The sequence below is a fragment of the Podarcis muralis genome, chromosome 12 (assembly GCF_964188315.1).
Source record: "Podarcis muralis chromosome 12, rPodMur119.hap1.1, whole genome shotgun sequence".
NCBI classification, from domain to species: Eukaryota; Metazoa; Chordata; class Lepidosauria; order Squamata; family Lacertidae; genus Podarcis; species Podarcis muralis.
In genome coordinates this window covers 38,105,849-38,125,603 of record NC_135666.1, presented here as the reverse complement: position 1 = coordinate 38,125,603, position 19,755 = coordinate 38,105,849, and the positions used below count along the sequence as shown (strand labels likewise).

At 43.6% G+C, this 19,755-nt stretch overlaps 1 protein-coding gene across 3 annotated transcripts in view; it reads right to left on the bottom strand.

Moving 5' to 3' along the window:
- Positions 1–19,755, bottom strand: part of CREB5 (cAMP responsive element binding protein 5) — a 254,283-nt gene that overhangs the window by 171,479 nt on the left and 63,049 nt on the right. For all 3 annotated transcript variants that reach the window (XM_028750740.2, XM_028750743.2, XM_028750746.2), the window contains exons 4-5: positions 19,207–19,300; positions 8,113–8,234 (exon numbers count right to left, since the gene is read on the bottom strand). In XM_028750740.2, coding sequence (XP_028606573.2) covers positions 8,113–8,234; positions 19,207–19,300 — 216 coding nt within the window. The remainder of the gene's footprint in view (positions 1–8,112; positions 8,235–19,206; positions 19,301–19,755) is intronic.

The window sequence follows — 19,755 nt, the reverse complement described above, 5'->3', positions numbered from 1 at the left end:
TGTATGTGCAGAAATGCATTCCTATAATAGTGAAAATAACATACATATATTGTGTAAAATGCTTTGCGAAGAATGTGTATTATTAGGCAACATTACGTACAAAAACTGCCATAAAACGTAGGGAACAAGCTGTACTGCCAAAATGATTAAGGTTTTAAGTGACAATTTTAGGTTATATTTTAGTGATCGAGATTTAATATATATTTTTAACTGCCGCTATATCTGAATTGTCTCTGTTATACCCAATTGCAATCCAATGTATTCCTGTTGTGTTTTATGATTTTTCTGATAATGTAAGTGAGCCGGAACCGGTCTGTGACCGTAATAATAAAATTCATTACGTACAAAAATATTTTTATACTAAAAAATAGTCATACTGAAATGCTGATGAATTTTTGAAACCCCACCCCTATTGCAAAATGCTTCAGAAATGTGGAGAAATAAATAATAATAATAATAATAATAATAATAATAATAATAATAATAATAATAATTTATTATTTGTACCCCGCCCATCTGGCTGGGTTTCCCCAGCCACTCTGGGCGGCTTCCATAGAAACCAAAGATACAGTAAAATGTCACAGATTAAAAACTTCCCTGAACAGGGCTGCCTTAAGATTTAAGAATGGAAAAGCGAGGAACTGAGAGAACTGAGAGAAATGGGCAGGTTCATCCATCCCTAGGAAGGGGAGGAAGCCAACAATTTGAAGGATTCCAGCAACCTTTGCAGTATTTTACTAACCACCTGGCTGAAAATGACTACCTTATGCTGAGCAATCGCCATTCCTCTGCTTTCTGAAGCCTTTATTGGTGTTTCCTGTTGCTGGCTTTTTTTGGCTCCAGCTTTGGAATTCCCACTAAATAAAGATGGCTATAGCCATAATAGGCTTAGCCAGGCTGGCTTTTTATTTCCTCCTTCGCCAATTCCCATTCACAATACTTCTAAGATTAACGTCTCCCGCCCCACACAAATGATACCACTTAAGCACATAAATAGTTCACAAACAAGGGTGGAAGGATGAACGGAAGAGGAGGGGGAGGGTGGGAAAGGGGAGCTCTGGGAGGGGGGAGCACAGAACACTGTCCTACATGACTAAAAACAGACTCCCCATATTAATGCAAAATCAGCATATGGTTCTAATAGGCTTTCCAGGGTGATTTATCAGGTATGATTAAGTCCTCAACCTGCATGTCTGTCTCCATAAATAAGGCAGAAGTGCACCTTGCACTAAAATGTATCAGCAGTGTCCTATTACCCACCCAGGTTACAGCATGGCTAGGGAATGAGAAGAGTTTGTATTTAATAGACAAAAGAGGGCATTGAAAGAAGGCTGTCAAGATTTAGGAGCCTTATCTGAGCAGTATCTTAGTAAAAAAGCTATTGCAATAAAGGCTGTTCCTTAGGCCTGTGCCAACCATAAAGCACCAGCATGTCAATTTTTAAAAAGTTATGCTTTAAAAAAAACCACAATCAAAATTCCCTAATCTAGAAATTAGTTGCAGGTGCTGGGGCTTTGCCCGAAATCTCCCTCAATCACACTGTTGCAGGGAGCGCACAAATATGCGTTCCATTGATACATGCCTCCTTCCACTTCCATAGTTATTTCGCTAACAATGCAAAGCTGCTATGAAACATGGCTTTTGGAAGGGCAAAGTTATGATGGTATAATTATATAACTTAGTCACCTGGTGACACTGGATTTATAAACCTAGACAGCATCTTAAAAAGCAGAGATATCACCTTGCCAACAAAGGTCCGTATAGTTAAAGCTATGGTTTTCCCAGTAGTGATGTATGGAAGTGAGACCTGGACCATAAAGAAGGCTGATCGCCGAAGAATTGATGCTTTTGAATTATGGTGCTGGAGGAGACCCTTGAGAGTCCCATGGACTGCAAGAAGATCAAACCTATCCATTCTGAAGGAAATCAGCCCTGAGTGCTCACTGGAAGGACAGATCCTGAAGCTGAGGCTCCAATACTTTGGCCACCTCATGAGAAGAGAAGACTCCCTGGAAAAGACCCTGATGTTGGGAAAGATGGAGGGCACAAGGAGAAGGGGACGACAGAGGACGAGATGGTTGGACAGTGTTCTCGAAGCTACCAGCATGAGTTTGACCAAACTGCAGGAGGCAGTGGAAGACAGGAGTGCCTGGCGTGCTCTGCTCCATGGGGTCACGAAGAGTCGGACACGACTAAACGACTAAACAACAACAAGGTGGAATCGGGAGTTTCCTGTGCCTTCTCTGCTTTTCTCAGAGAAAGTTGTTGTCTAGCCACAGGTGGAGGAATCTGCTCAGGCGCCTGGGGCAGTGTGCCCAGGGGTGGTGTGAGCCCCCATAGGAGCGGGGCACACCACAGGGCCCCCTCCCACTCAGCCACCCTACAGCTGGGGGGCGGGGAGGCAACTGGCAGACCATTTCAGCAGTGGGGAGACTGCACACGCCCAAGCCACTGTGTCTCTCCCAGGAGAGATGCGTGGCTTGGGCGCACTGCAGGCCCCACGGTGAGTGCCGCCCGGCATTTTGTCACCCTCAGTGGTGACACCCAGGGCAACCCGCACCCACCACACACACCCTTCCTCCGCCCCTGTGACTAGCTTCCTCTAAGTGCCCTGTGATAGTAAGCACACAGCTCTGTTCTGTTTCAGCCTCCTTGTTGCAGCTTGCAGACATTCATTGCTGTATTGATGAGAAATGTTCTCCAAATGCTCCTCATCGACCACCTCCATAATAGGCAGGTTCTAGGCAGCTGCACTGGAATTACTGCAGATTCCTTGATGACCAGCATTGCAGGGAGAGTGAATCCTAAACGGTTTGCCTAAGTGTCTGAAATCTTAAAAACGACCTTCTATTGATATATTTTGAGAGGTTCCAAATTACAGTGCATAACAAATCATACAGCAAAATGCCACCACAGCACAGTTTTTGAAAGATGGCTATTAACTCCTAATGCCTCGTGCTAAATCAATAGTCAATAACGCCAATGACCCTAACATATACAGCCGGAGCATTTTTTTCTCTTTAAGACAGCTTCAGCTTAGAAGCTCTATGAACGTAATACATTCATCATCCCCCTTCCTCATTTTTATCACAACAGTCCATTTTTCTAATCACTTATTAATGGTTTGTCAGTCTCCAGAATCTCTCAGGAAACAGTGGCACCATGTCTGCTCTCTCCAAAAGATTTTTCAAATTTCTGATTGTTCTTCCCTTATAAGAATTTGAAATTTTCTATCTGGACCATAAATGTGATAATCAGCATTTTAAAATCATCCAGGATGTCAGACAGAACTAGCAACTAATGGGCAACTGTTAGCACCACAGCCTTATAAGGCGATATTAGAGTATTTCTGGTTCCGGAATTCTTAACAGTGAATCATTATCTAACAAAAACCACAAGTTAGAAGTGAAATCTACCCCCCCCCTCCACACACACTCCTATCACTTTCACTGGCATGACTCACAGTCTTCTGGAACAAGCGTGTATGTACTAGTTGGCAAAGCAGAATGGAATTGTACGTTCATACAAAGTCTGACAACATTCGACAAGGGTGCTTCCAGAATGAGGTTTCCTAAAGCTCAGCGACAGCCACAAGCGTTACAGAATATCTCGCAATCCAGATGGCACACTGGCAAGAGCCACCAAAATCTCAGTGGGTGGCAATGCTCGAATATAACAAGATATCTTCTCCTGCATTTCCTGATTAATTCAAATGCACTGACTAAGCCATTTGGGGGGACAGGGCAAAACTGCTGCTGGGAAACATAAACCCCTGAAACTTGTTAGCATAGAATCAGACTGGAGTGGAGAGGACTGCTACTAGTCTAGGAAAGAGTGTTGCGCCGAGGCAGAAATGAGATGTGATACTATTCAAGCAAACAGCTATCACATGGAGTTTCTTATAGTAAATAGCAGTTGCAGGCTCCCACCCAGTCCTGAATGGGACCATGGTGGAGGTAAAGTTTAAAGCCCTCCCCTGCCCATATCATAGTCTCCTGAGTGCAACAGTCACAATGATTCCCAGATCGGTGTGCAGAACCTCCAAGGGAGTCTAGCAATAGGAAGCAGTGGCAATAAGGTTCCTTGCCATGGTGTGGAGGAATGAAGAGACACTATTTCATTCTCAATCCTTGCTATTTATTATTTACTGCTGCTGCTGCTGCTGCTGCTGCTGTCACCATCGCGATCTGACACATCTAACAACTTGTATATTACTGTGCGATATATTTCAAAGACACTCCTAGCTCTCGTTGTATGTACACACACACACACACACACACCCTACATCAGAGTACCTTATACAGTTCCTGGTTGGACGCCACTCGCACTTTCTTTCTGTCACATATAGATGCAGGTAAGGTTTAATACCCCGATGTTTCAACAGAGCCAGTCCAGTTGTTTTGTAGCAAAGGGAGTACTGCTCGCCCCAGCCTTGACTTTATTCTCTTAGACCTCCATTCATTGCCCTGGAGTCAATTTGCCAGCAGTTCTTCTCCAGCAGCAGGAAAGGTCATGTGCTTGCAAATATAACCTATGACAAATGCTTGGGATACTTTATGCTCAGACCAGTGTAAACCTAAAACCTGTTGCTTGAGGCTTAGAGGATAACCTGATCTGCCGTCACTGTCTACCTTGCTGTGAGGGACAGCCCAGTCTGAGTGACACGTTCTGTTCAAAGTGCAGCCATCAGTTACAGGCTGTGGTCACAAAGGGATGTCAGGCGGCCTTCGTGTTATATGATCAAACACAATTTGCTATAGTTTTAATTTTCTTGATAGTCAGTAAACTAGAATCTGGGGCAAGGAACTAGGAATTATGCCACCCAAATGCAACTATTTTTCATCTATGAGTAGGAGCTCCCTATCTGTGAGGGAAGTATTCTCCCAACTGGTGCTGTCCAAAGGTTTTGGACTGCAATTACCATCAGGATGAGGATGATGGGAGTTGTAGTAAAAAAACATCTGGATGGCACCAGGCTGGGGAAGGCAGTTGCAGCATGCGCTTGTTTGTCCCATTTCTCCCCTTATTTGTTATCAATGCCTCCACTTTTCCTCCCCTCTCTTTGTGATCCCTCTGCTGAACATTTCTACTGTAAGCTTCTGGGGGAAAGTAGCTATAGTCACTGTGTAAAGCAGCCTTTCTCAACCTGTGGGTCCGCAGATGTTGTTGAACTACAACTCCCATCACCCCTAGCTAGCAAGGCCAGAGCTCAGGGATGATGGGAGTTGTAGTCCAACAACATCTGCAGACCCACAGGTTGAGAACCGTTAGTACAAAGTGTTGTGTACAACGCCCAACATTCCTATGAGTACAGTGGTACCTCAGGTTACATACGCTTCAGGTTACAGACTCCGCTAACCCAGAAATAGTGCTTCAGGTTAAGATCTTTGCTTCAAGATGAGAACAGAAATTGTGCTCCGGCGGCGCAGCAGCAGCAGGAGGCCCCATTAGCTAAAGTGGTGCTTCAGGTTAAGAACAGTTCCAGATTAAGAACGGACCTCTGGAATGAATTAAGTACTTAACCTGAGGTACCACTGTATTGACTATTATGGCTGATGGGAACTGGAGTCCAACCACATCTGGAGGAGCATCGGTGCCCCATCCCTTCTATAAATGGTGAATGATCAAAATAAACACTGAAATTGATCTGGTTCATTCATGTGCACACAATTCTTGATTTGACTTGTTGCTTGCAAGTATTTACTTGGCAAAATAGGGTTACATCATAATTGGAAGCCAGGGGCCACAATAAAATAAAATACTTGCATTCTACACAAACTGCTACATGCAATTTGGCACATGTAGTGGAATGGATACCATAGTCGATGGTATCTTTGCCCACCAGGTCAGTCCCTTCATCCAATCTCAAACCATGGATGAGTGAAATTTCATGAGCATATCCGGCACTGAATAACAGAGCAATCAGAGTAGAGGGTGCTAGCAGTGGCAGAACTAGCTAATACGGTGCCCTGTGCAAAGGCCAAAATTTGGTGCCCAGTGCCTTTGTGCTGTCTTCCCAAAGCAGGGTATGAAGGTGCTGGGGTTTGGGAAAGAGGTTCAAGGGCTCTGGCAGAGTCCTAGAGCCCTCCCACCTCCCTCCCAATGCTGGGAAAGTGTTAACTAGGCTTTGGGAAAGAGGAAGGAGGACTCAAGACCCTGTCAGAGCCTCAAACCTTCTTCTGAAAGCCTGGCACACTGCTCACACAGCCCAAATCTGCCAAGGGACATGAGACTTTAGGGTAAAGCAGAAAGTAGAACCATATGCATGCACATGGCATTTTATGATGGAATCCTACTCCCCTGGGCTGTACCGCCACTGAGATTTTTTAAAAGCCACTTCTATTCCCTTCAACACTTCTCAGGCACATATTAAAAAATCTGAGACACTCTAGGCACAACCAGCAACCCAACATAAGCTGTAAAGCAATATCAGAAGGTCTTCTGCAATCCATGTCAAGGGACATTGAGCTAGGAAACATCTACAGCATAACAATATCAGGCATGACCCACACCCCAGCTGTCACCTGGGACAAAACTCATCATTCCTCCCCATCTCCAACCCAGGAAATGATTTGGATGATAACGTGGCAAAGGATCTCTGCGGCCTTAAAGAAGGTGGCTAATTACCCCAAAGGAAGTGCTCAGATTTTGTGGCTGGAAGGGGCAGGCTGCAGGCAGCTGCTGCAAAAATCACCAGTCAATTCCCTGCTGCTCTCCTCCTCTTCCATTTCTCCAGCAGAATGCCTGTTGCATTTCCTCCGCAGGCTCGAAAGAGCAGAAGCGATTCCCACTCTCTACCCCAAAAGGCTCACTTACCTGGAAGGAGAGATGCAGGCAGGTGGGATCCAACCCGCAGGCAAACCCTTTCCCAACACTGGCAGCTTCCTTCCAATCCAGATGTTTAGAAAGCTTGTATGAATTTAACATCGTTTTAACTTTCTGTATGTTTTAAATGGCAGTTGTCATTTTGTTAGTGACAACTTTATTGTTTTATCTTTTTTTGTAAACCACTTTGAGGGTTTTTCTACAATCAGGTGGTATATAAATTTTATGAAAGAAATAATCAATCCCATTACATACTAGCAAAGCACTGGCATAGTGTCCAATGGATGAATACTATAGATTGTAGTAAAAATTAAAACAATAAAAGATGCTAATAGACACAATCCTTTTCAAACAATACAGGCAATTTTACCGTGCTTATAAAGGAGAATTCTCTCTCCTTAATGTAAATTTGATTTAGAATTAATTTGAATACATCAGCGGCATCTACAACCTATTTTTGACTGCAAATTGGCAAAGATAGAAACAAAACCACAGGATATAACACAAGGTGGAATGGTCTCCCTTGGGAGGTTATGGACTCTCTGTTGGAGGTTTTTAAGCAGAGGTGGGATGGTCCTCTGCCATGGATGCTTTAGCTGAGATTCCTGCATTGAGGGGGTTGGACCAAATGACCCTTAGGATCTCTTCTAACTCTACAATTCTATGATTCTAAGGTATATTAAAAGGGCAAAAATCATGAACTTTCCTTATCCGTAAGCCCACCACAGATACGTTTTAGAAAGTTCAGAGGTTTAGGGTACAGTCCCACATACTGGAAATGTGTGTGTGTGTGTGTGTGTGTGTGTGTGTATTCTGGGTTCTCCCCGTCACTGTAAACTTGGTTCAATTTGCACAGCACTGCCCCTTCCTGTGCACCCAAAAAACTGCTCTAGAGGGCCCCACAACCCTATGGAACATATTTTGAGGGTGCCCAGGGGGTAGCAGGGGGGAGAGAGGTGAGTGAAGCTCCATTGCTGAGCGGAACCACAGCATTTGATACGACCCCTCTGTCCTTTTGTGAAATGCCCTTGTTTTAAGTGTGGCCCTCCTCTTCAAATCACCTTTGTAAATGTCTGCTCCTTCAGTAGCTTCATCACAGGTTGTCTCCTCAGTTTTAGCAGTTCATGCAAGCTAGAAAACATGTCACAACCTACAGTGCCACCTAGTTTCCAGTCTAAAAGGTTGTGTGTGTGTCCTTCCCCCTCAGTCATGTCATAGTGTTCTCTCTGCTTTCGCACAGCATATGGGAAGGGGCGGGGGGCATGTTTCCATACTACAAAGTCATACCCTTTTATTGTTCTCTTCTTCTTGTGCCTTTCTAAACTCATGCTCTAAGGAACAGTCTATATCATTGAAGAGTCCCACGTCATCACAGTTCTTTAGGAACCGGGTTGGTGTCGGAGTTTGGTCTGAGGAGAAATATCAAAAGGAACTGCAGTGGGTATTTTTTTGCAGTTAAGAACAAGGTATTGTAACATAATATATTTCAGCATATTAATATAACAAGATGCAAAACCAACGTAGAGAAGCTATTGTTATTTCGTGGACATTGTACCAGAGGCAACTCCCATAAAGTTCTTGTTTTTAAAAAAGGTTTTTAAAAGTATAAGACGAACAGATCTATTTGCATATAGATATATAGCGCTTCCCCAAATCCCTAAACTAAAATAAGCAAGGAGGCTATCCTTAAAAGATGGCGAAGAAAGCTGTATCCTTTATTTTTGTTTCAGAAGCTGGAAGCAGTGGTGGTTGGTGACCCCATTGGGACTGGTAGGCAGGGAAGCCAAGAGCAATCATGACCCATGACAGGCAAAGCCAACTAATTCACCATCCTCTTCTCTGCTCATTTCTACAAGGAGAAAACTGAGACTAAGGAGGAAGAAGCAGACAAGGCAGGTCCACCCACCGGACTTATAAGTACGTACGAAGGCCGGGGGTGGGGTGGGGGGCTTGGAAGAATCAGTGCTAAGGCTGAGGCAGTGTCCTATTTGTCCTAATGAACCGGCCTCCATAGGTTGGAAGGCAACGTAAGTGGCAGGGAAGGATGAGGTGGAGCTAGCACACTCTACACCAGCCTTTCTCAACTTTGGGTCCCCATATGTTGGGGACCCAAACTCCCATCATCCCTAGCTAGCAGGATCAATGGTCAGGGATGATGGGAGTTGTAGTCCAACAACATCTGGGGATCCAAGGTTGAGAAAGGCTGTTCTACATACTTTCTGCACACACACTCATATGTTTACTCATCTCTCTCTCTCTCTCTCTCTCTCTCTCTCTCTCTCTCTCTCTCTCACACACACACACACACACACACAATAGCACATAGGGTGTTTTACACTGGAGAAAGGAGCATTAGAAGAAAGGATTCAATATTCTCTCAAACGACCACATCCGGCTCTCCAAAGCAGTGCTGTGGGGCTGTACTTAGCTAATATAGCATGGGAAATAAGAGCAGGAGCAGCTAGGTTAGGTTTATTTCACATGGGTGACTTTTTGTTCTGTGTGTGTACATAGCATTATGGAGAAGAAAAGAGTTTGCATCTTTCCTATCATAACTACCATATTTTCCCGTGTATAAGACTAGGTTTTTCCCCTTAAAAATAATGTCCAGAATTAGGGGGTGTCTTATACACGGATAGTGCCAAGGGTGGATTTTCTTAAATCTGAGTCCCCCAAAATAGGGGGCGTCTTATACATGGCCATCCATCAGCAGATAGAGCTGAGTGTCATCAGCATATTGGTGACAGCCCAGCCCAAAGCTCCGGACAATCTGGGCACAGAAAGATGTTAAAAAGCATCGAGGAGAGGATTGCGCCCTGCGGCACTCCACACACCAAGGAGTGGCGCGACGACATCTCCCTCCCTAGCGCCACCCTCTGTCCCCGACCAGAGATAAAAGAGCACAGCCATTTACGGGCTATGCCCTGTATCCCCACATTGGCGTGTTAGTCTATTAAACTAAGGAACTGGTGAAATAGAGGAGCATGAACAAATGTTAAAACCACAATTTTTTTTAAAAAAAAACCTAATAATAAAATTTATATAGAGAATGACAGCTTGCCAGTGAGAGTCCATAAGTGTCAATGAACCTCCTGTAATACCTACGTATCTCCTTTTCTTATGCCCAGTTTGCTCTTAATGTGTGTGAAGCCAATGCAACTTGATCAGTTAGGATAATTTATCTGGGACCACTGCAACCAATAAAATATCACACCCTCTGCCTGCTATTCATTCAGCTGCTCTAGTATTTTTAATGAACATTAAAGAACAAAAGGAGCTGATTGCAACAATAGTGTGGGGTGGGGTGGGGGGTTTCATTCTACGTTCTGAGTTATATGAGCAATTTTGTCCTGAACGAAAGAGTGCTGTACAGTGTTTTAACACCACCAAAGGCTTTCAGGAAAGACCTACGGCTGTAGATTGTTTGAGTGGTCCCAGAGCCTTTTATAGAAAACAAGAGATTTTCCTAACTGTTTGTAAAGAATAGCACAATTTTATATGCATATATTAAAAAGTGAACCACAGCATGCAACGTTTTTCAAGACAGACTCTAACTTAAAGATGTTTGCTTCTATGAAGGAACTCTAAACTTAACGAATCCTTAAAAAGCGGAAAGGAACTGTATTATTTCAATCATACATCAGACTTGTTAAACAAAATACAGGTTTTTAAATATTATTTGTCAGACCATTTTTTAAAAATAGTATTGCTTAGCAATAACAAACAGCTTCAGAGAATAGCTATAGATTTTCTTCTTCTTCTTTTTAAAAAATCAAAGTCTTTCAAACTAAACCATAACAAATGTGATTAATCTACAGTGTGGATATGTGACAAGCAGAGATCCAAAGGGTGTAATTTGATGCCTGATATTTAACAAAACTGTTTAGTCTGCTGTACATTTAATAACAGGAATTTGGCTTGTTCAGCTGGAGCGCTTCAGTGAAGTTATATATTAGCCATGTTTTACTTCCATGCAATGATAACAAAATCAGAGAACTAGGAGCAATACGAGTGCTGAAACAAAGGCTGCCTATCACACCACAGAGGGGTTCAGATCTCTCTCACTTTCTTTTCCTTTTTTATTTTGACAAAGTTTTTATTTCCACCGACTTGTCACATCATTACTCAAGTGTATTAGACAATCTGTGTCCCGGGCAGCTGGTGGGTTGTGGGGGGTTGCCTTAATACCCCAGAAAACACGAGCATGGAAGGATTAGATTGCATGTAGCAGAATTGCCTTACTGCACAGTTAACCAAAAACACACTAAAAGCCATAGCCAACTTGAATGAACTTTATTTTTACCTGTTGTTTACAATCATGATCTTAAGGGATTAAGGCACTGACAGTGCCAGTTGAAGGGGTGTGTAATATGTATCTGCATTTAACATTTCTGGAATGTTTTATACTGTTGTGGGTGGATAACACTGTCCCAGCTGAAAGAGAAGGTTTCTACTCTTGAAGCTAAGTATCTGAAGACTCCTCACCTGTGCACCAGATTGACCAGTGAGCATGAAGGCTGACATAGTCTTGTCATCTTGTTTCCTAGCAGGGTAACCTTATTCAGAGATAGGGAACCTTTTGCCCTCCATATATTGATGGACTACAACTCCCAATATCCCTGACCGCTGGTCATGTTGGTACTCACCAGGTTTCCTATTCCTAAGCTAAATAGTCCCAGGAACCCAAAGTGCTAAGGATACAGTTGTCATGGGGATGCTACCAAAACAAGAACAAAACCACCAGCCTGTTGGTAGAAGGCATTCTTCCTCCCTGTTGCACTGCCTATGAGCCATCATCACATGGAATGTGGGTAACCAGTGGTGAGTTTTCATGTCATTGGTGCAACTGGTAGTGCCAGGGCCATTTACAGTTTGATAGGCCCAATCCTTGTGGTTCATGCTTCCAGGCTAGACAGACAATGGGAGGCCCTGATTAAATCCATGTTTTTTACCTTCTGGTCCCTAGCACAACTTCTGATCTAAAGCCCACCTACGCTCGGAGTCTATTAGGCACTCATTCTTCCAAGCTGAAACAAAGGCAAAGGACTCTGTGACAATCTCCCCTGCAGTGTCAACAGTAGGAGTAGGTTTGGCATGGCACTTTCCTTTACGATGCAGTTCTGCTGCAGAAGCCAAGACACAGGGAAATGGTTATGAACCATTGAAGTGCCTAAAGGAAAGCTTCGGCCAGAGCTATTATTCACACAGAGTGAAAAAGCCCTTTTTGAGGGGCTTGGCTCATGTGGGAGTTCCAGGCTATGGCAAAGGGATGGCCGGAGGAAGCAGGATTCTGGCACTGGGAGCACCCATACGTTTTAGACTACAACTCCCATCAACTTCACTCAAGTCCAATGGTCAAGGTTAATGTGAATTGGAGCTTGAACCTTCTAGGAGTCTGAGGGAAGGCTGCTCCATCCCAGCCAGATGGGCGGAGCATAAATAATAACATTATTATTATTATTATTATTATTATTATTATTATTATTATTAAAGGTAAAGGGACCCCTGACCATTAGGTCCAGTCGTGACCGACTCTGGGGTTGCGGCGCTCATCTCGCTTTATTGGCCGAGGGAGCCGGCGTACAGCTTCCGGGTCATGTGGCCAGCATGACTAAGCCACTTCTGGCGAACCAGAGCAGCGCACGGAAACGCCGTTTACCTTCCTGCCGGAGCGGTACCTATTTATCTACTTGCACTTTGACGTGCTTTCGAACTGCTAGGTTGGCAGGAGCAGGGACCGAGCAACGGGAGCTCACCCCGTTGCAGGGATTTGAACCGCCGACCACAGAGCAAGTCGTAGGCTCTGTGGTTTAACCCACAGCGCCACCCGCGTCCCCTATTATTATTATTTGTGTTGTTGTATTTTCATAGAAGAGTACATACCTGTTTGCCATGATTATGTAAAGAAAAATCCTCCCCATCCCCTTTTTTTGTTTGAAACTGCTTTTCACTGGTTTCTTGCTGTTCACTTCTGCCAGTATCTGATCTTAGCACATATTACTGGGAGCAGGGTGTGTGTGTGGAATAAACTGCACCCTGGTAAGAACATGGCTAATGTATGTAAAAAGTAAGGGGTGGGTGGGGGAATTTAATGAAGTTTAAGCATACTGCACCTGGGTTTGCTATAGGGCAACTATGGCTACGATTCTTTTCAAATGCAGATGACATGAAATAACTTTGCCAGAAAAACAAGGAAGGGAAGGGGGTGGAAAAGATGAATGCCTGATGGGAAAGCATGTCTAAAGGGGAAAGTCTCTCCCACTCATATATCATTTCTCTTTTTCATTAGAAAATCTTAGAATAAACCATCTAACTTTAAGGAATTTAGATTTCCTGAGGGGCTAGGTGGGTGATGAAACAGTTTTTTCCCCCCCCAACAGCATCTCTGTCAGAGCAAAAACTAATGAGATGAGAGTAGGGGAAAAAATAGATGCATCCTAAATTACAGGCTGACTAACCTGATGTTAAACTAGATCAAGCAAATGTATCTTTGTTTCCTAAATACTGTGCAATCCCACAGGGATGACCTGGTTCAGTGTAATTGGCTTATTCCACACTTAAAACACACTTTCTTCTTCTTCTTTTTTGAAATATACAGTGTAAAATTAAACATGTTTATTTGGAAGAAAGTTCCAGAGGCCAATGGGATCAGTCCCAGTAGGTATCTAAGATTACAGCCTAAATTCTAAACCTATTTAGGTAGTGGGGGTTGGGGACTGGGTAAGTGGCTGTGATTGCCATCATTTAAAAAGTCTGACCTATAGGAAAAGGCCAAGGTGCTGCAAGAAAGGGTGAAGAGATGTTGCCACTCTTCCTTTGAGCTGCTCGCACCATTCATGCCCCAGACCTGATTTGTGCTAGTTTGGGTCTTATCCAATGCTGTAGGCTAAGCTTACTGATCACTCAGCAATGGCTCGATGCATAACTAACAAACAAGATTAGAGCTGAACTTGGAGGGGGGAAAATATCCTCAAGCAAACTGTCATAGTTCAAATGTGTTTTCGCAAAAATTCTCCTAGTTTGACTTTTGTCCAACAATTCCAATTATATTTAATGTGAGGATTTTAGATAAAAACAAAGCATAAAAGTACTGAGTATGGTGCCATTATTGCTTTTTTAAAAAATCATCGAGATGTGTGATTTTTTGGGGGGGGAAATCGTAAGAACTGTATTGCTGTATTGTTTTTAACACTCGATTGGGAGCCGCCCAGAGTGGCTGGGGAAACTCAGCCAGATGGGCAGGATATAAATAATAAATTATTATTATTATTATTTTATTATTATTATAAGAAGAGCACATAAGAAGACAGTGGAACGGTCTCCCTTGGGAGGTTGTAGACTCTCCGTCCTGGGAGGTTTTTAAGCAGAAGTTGGTGGCCATCTGTCATGGATGCTTTAGCTGAGATTCCTGCATTGCAGGGGGTTAGACTAGATGACCCATGGGGTCCTTTCCAACTCTACAATTCTATCATTCTATGACTGCTGGGTCAGACCAAATGTCTGTCTACTCCAGCATCCTCTTCTCACTGTGGCCAACCAGCAGCCCACAAGCAGGGCATGAAGGCAACAGCATTCCTTCCACTTGCAATTCCCAGTAGCATAGAGTTAAAACATGCCATCTTGACTAGCAGCTGTTGATAGCCTTATGCTCTATGGATCTGCCAAATCTCCCTTTAAAGCAGCGGTGGGTCCCCACAACTCCCATCATCCCTGAGCTCTGGCCTTGCTAGCTAGGGATGATGGGAGTTGTAGTCCAACAACATCTGGGGACCCACAGGTTGAGAAAGGCTGCTTTAAAGTCATCCAAGTTGGTGGTCCTCATCTGGTCACAAAATCCAGTTTAGCCATGTGCTTTGCGAAGAAGTGCACGTCCTTTTGTTTGTCCGAATCTTCCACCATTCATCTTCAATCAATGGCCTGGGTTCTAGCATCATGAGAGGGAGAAGATATTTTTTTGTCCCTCAGAGTCAAATGTCAGAAGCCAAACTTGAAAATATTTGAAATTTTAAAAAAATGTATCCTGGAATTATTCAAATTTTAAATTACACTCAATTTTGTGAAAGCTTTAAAATTGTGGAAAGAAATGTGACTGTTGTCATAGTACTACAGTGTGAGCGACACTGTTAATGGCCAGAATGATCTCTGAATTCTCCCCCCGCATCCAATGGGTGACTCTCAACCGGCTCACACTTACAAACCTAGCCTTTGTGTTGTTTAAATAAATGGAAAGTACCTCATTTAGCATTGCATAAAACAGGTGCCCTATGGGATAAATGCATTAAGACATTATACCTATCGCAATTACATTTCCGCCTTCTGATGTGTATTCACCCGTGGCATTTTGGCAATACACTTGCAGCCTTTATTTTACATTTAGAGGAGGTGATTCCCTAAATGGGATGAGCAATCTGAATCATCTCCCTGAAGCCAATCCTGTAACATGTACTTCACCTCATCCTCCCTTGCTTTGAATAACTTTGTACAAATGCGGCACCCAGGAAAAAGACATCCATCAGGCAACGTGAGAAAACACAGAACCAGCAGAAAGGAATACAAGAGGGAAAACATACAAAAGATCCCTTTATAATTCAGCGGATGAGCCTCAATCCAACCCAGGAAGGGCAGTATGAGAGTCTGTGAAAACTGTTATCCCACTGCAGACTTCTTCCCAAACTCTGCTGAATTATTCTGTGAGTGTTAATGGTTTTTAAAAGCCACTGACATGGCTCAGAGATTACATACTGTCTGCAGTATAAACAGTTATACAGAGTGTTTCAAGGACTTTTATTGCTTCTGGTTCCAAGCTTTTCCCTCTGCTAGTTAGGGTTTTGTGTGTTGTTGTTTTTTTACAAGTGTCTATGTAACTATGCAAAATGTTCACAGATGTGCTCTTGAGGACAGTCTCCACCGCCGCCAGTTCCCCCAGAGATTCTCTTTTCACCTCAGAAAACTCCTCTCTCCACAGGACTTAAAGGAATTCCTGTGGAGCAGGTGTTAGGGATGGCAAGTTGACTCTGAAGGGGTTCCATCCACACCATGTATTTCAACAACATTGTTTTCCTCAAATAATCACGGGAACTGTAGTTTGTTAAGGGTGCTTTTGTGAGGGGGTGACATACAATTCCCAGAATTCTTTGGGGGAAGCCATGACCGTTAAAGTGGAATAAATGTGCTTTAAACATCTGGTGTGAAGTGTGCACGGAAATGTCTACCTAGAAGCAGCTTTCGACATTCTCAGTGGTCTGATTCCACCCTCCTAGTTCAAGGTTAGACCCAAGGAAGAAAGAACCAGAGCTCTTTACAAACAAATGTTGACATCGGGAAGATGGAAAAGCTGGGGCAGCCATGAGCCTCAACGCCTTGTTTCCTTTAGCCTTATTTGGGTATTCCTTCACACCTTTAAGAACTGTACAGAGGGGGAGAGCAGGGCCAGTTACCCACTACTGCATCCTGCTATAATAATAATAATAATAATAATAATAATAATAATAATAATAATAATAATTTATTATTTATACCCCGCCCATCTGGCTGGGTTTCCCCAGCCACTCCGGGCGGCTTCCAACAAAACACTAAAATACAATAACCTATTAAACATTAAAAGCTTCCCTAAACAGGGCTGCCTTCAGATGTCTTCTAAAAGTTTAGTAGTTATTTTTCTCTTTGACATCTGGTGGGAGGGCGTTCCACAGGGCGGGCGCCACTACCAAGAAGGCCCTCTGCCTGGTTCCCTGTAACTTGGCTTCTCGCAGTGAGGGAACCGCCAGAAGGCCCTTGGAACTGGACCTCAGCCACCATGCTTTGGGAGGGGGGTTATATATTGAGGGAGTGCCTGTTGTATACAAGTAGCATCCCTTGTGAGAAGAGCCCTACCAAAGAGTCGAAGGCTCATCTTGTCCACCTAGTCCTTCTTTATCTCCACTACAATGGATACACAAAACTCCACCTGAACTCCTTCCAATTACTCCAAGTTGCACAATGAAACTGTCATAGAATCATAGAATTGTAGAGTTGGAAGGGACCGCGAGGATCATCTAGTCCAACTTCATGCAACGCAGGAACTTGCAGCTGTCCTGTATGGGGATTGAATCTGCAATCTTGGTGTCATCAGCACCATGATCTAACCAGCTGAGCTCTCCAGAATCAGCCAGTCTACAAGCTTAAGCTTAAGAATTCTTAACTGACTTGTACAGTCATACCTCGGGTTGAGAATGCTGTGGGTTGCGTGTTTTCGGGTTACGGACCATGGTGAACCCGGAAGTACTGGAACGGGTTATTTCTGGGTTTCAGCGCTTTGCGCATGCATAGAAGCACCGAATCGCATCTCGTGCATGCACAGATGTGGCGCTGCAGGTTGCGAACGTGCCTCCTGCACGGATCACGTTCACAACCCGAGGTTCCACTGTAATCTAACTGTACCACTGAGGGCTAGGGAGGTGGGAGCATGGGGAACATGGGAAGTTTCTTTTTTGTTATTACATCTTACTTATTGTTTTCATTTTGAGCTTCGTAAAATTATAAAAAGCCAATAAAAATATATGTTTTTTTTAAATATAAAGAACCTCTGCTTCCCATACAAAAAATGGGGAAAGGCAATTAGAGACAGCTGTAACATAAGAACGCCCCTTTTGAATGAGAACAAAGTTTGGAATCCTGTTTTCCACAGTGATCAACCAGATTTCTATGGGTAGACCAGTCCTCTCTTACTGACCTTTTGCAGCAATTGGTACCCAGAGGCATGCTGCTTTCTCTAATCTTGAAGGTTTTATTTAGCCACAATGACTATCAACCACAAAAAGTCTTATCCTCCACAAATTTTGCCTAACTCCCTTTTAATGTTCTCCAAGTTGCTGGCCATCACCTGATTTTGCATAACTTAGCCACACCCTGTGTTACAGAAGAAGCACTTTCTTTCATCTGTTCTGACTCTCCCATCCTTTGGCTCCATTAGATAACCCCATGTTCTAGTATTATGAAAGAGGAAGGAAAACGTCTCCCTATTTGCTTTCTCCACATCACACATACTTTTGTAAACCTCTATCATGTTCCTTCCCTTCCCTTCCTCAGCTTTTCCCCACAAGGTGCAAGCTATATATATTGCTCAATTGCACATAGTTTGTTTCTGACTTTTTGTTTGTTTGTTTGATAACATAGATGCAAAGGTTGGAAAATTAGAAAGTGGAGAAAACAGCACAATTTCCCATATTTATGTATCTTGGAGGATGAAGCATGTATGGCAAAGGCACATTTGTGCAAAAAAACATGGAAAATGGTTCAGGTTTCTTCCTCACTGTACCAGTTTGTGCTGTCAAAGAACAAAACACTGGAAGAAACAACACACAACTAAGCATCACAGGGCAGGAGCAACACTTTTGACTCACCACAGTACTCCTCAAACAGGACTGTGCCTATTTAATTTATCATACACTCAGTTGGGAAAATGTGAATGGGCCGTGGTCTGCCTTTTGCATCTTGAGAACACAACTGAACAACGAAATGAACATAAGCCCATTTACCATCCAAGGTGTGACAGCATTGTGGGCCAGCACCCCTCATTGTTGATCCAGCATTGAGTCCTGAACACTGGGGCTAACCTGCCTCGCCTGCTGGAGCCTCAAATCCAAGCCTGCCTGTGCAATTGACCAATAGCAGGCAGGCTGGAAGGTGGGCCTTTCCCAAGGGGCGGACCTAACGGAGCAGAAGGCTTCCCTTGGGTCCGCTCCTGGGGAATAAAAAGCAGCACACCCTGGCCTTGGCACCCAGTTATTCACCAGATCTCCCACTCTCCCTCCCTTTGTATATTGGTTTTCTTGTTTGTCCTTGACCTTGCTATGGACCCCGTTGGCTGCCATCTTCAAGGCCAAGCAGGAATCCCCCCCCCATCTGACCAATTGGCTTGTCGTCTGGCAGTTTTGCCTACCTCATAGCAATCATTACAACTTGGCGGTTCAGGTAAGCCTTGGCTGGAAGGGAGATTGTAGCCTCTGCTTGCGCCTCCGAGGGAAACAGTATCCCATTAAAGGGATCCAAGAGGAATTGCTTCCATCCTGATGCCCAGATGGGAGTTAGGACCACATTACTCCTCAAGACAGCGATCTCTCATTCCTATTTGGCGTAGGTCATAGGATGGCCCTGCTCTCAGGTTGACTCAGGTGCTTCCAGAAGTCAATGGTTATACCCAATGCCTATGCCAAACCTCTGACACCCGTAATCAGTAAAGTTGTAGCCTTATTTGACCCAAATTCTAATGTGTCTTGTCTGCTTATTCCTGGTAGATGGGGCAACGGGGGTGGGGTGGGGAGCCTTGGCACGAAACTAATGTTTATCCTTATCCGCATCAGAATTGACAACCGATTGCTTTTCCTACTCCTATCTTCTTACCTGATAACATGTTATCTGTTTTCAGTGAAGGAAACTTCAAAGTCATTTCATGTTTGTGCCTGTGAATCATCAGGTGATCCTCTGTTGGAAAACGCTGCCAAGCAAACACAAAAGGAAGGAAAGATTGCGTTTCTGAATATATGTCTGGCAAAGGACATTATTTTTGTTCTTAAGGTAACTGGTTCAGGCATTACGACAACACGGTAAGGATGTGGGAAGGGGTGGACTCCAATAATGCAATGAGTAAAATTAATCTTTACCCATCATTTAAGAGAACCTATTTTCTATAAGGATAACGGCACACGCAAATGTATTTCTCTAGTGATGGCTGCTTTGGTGGTTAGTGGATTTTTTGGTTCTCCCTCCCCTTTCTCTATACTTTTCAAGGTGTGCTCAGACAATAGTCTATAGATATCATCATAAATATTAATAGTACTATTTCAGTGTTGATATCAAAGCAGCCAAAACGCCACCATCAATGCACATAAAACCCATGGGAATGCCAAGGTTTGCCATAATAATGGTAAGGCCATGGAGAATCCTAAGGGG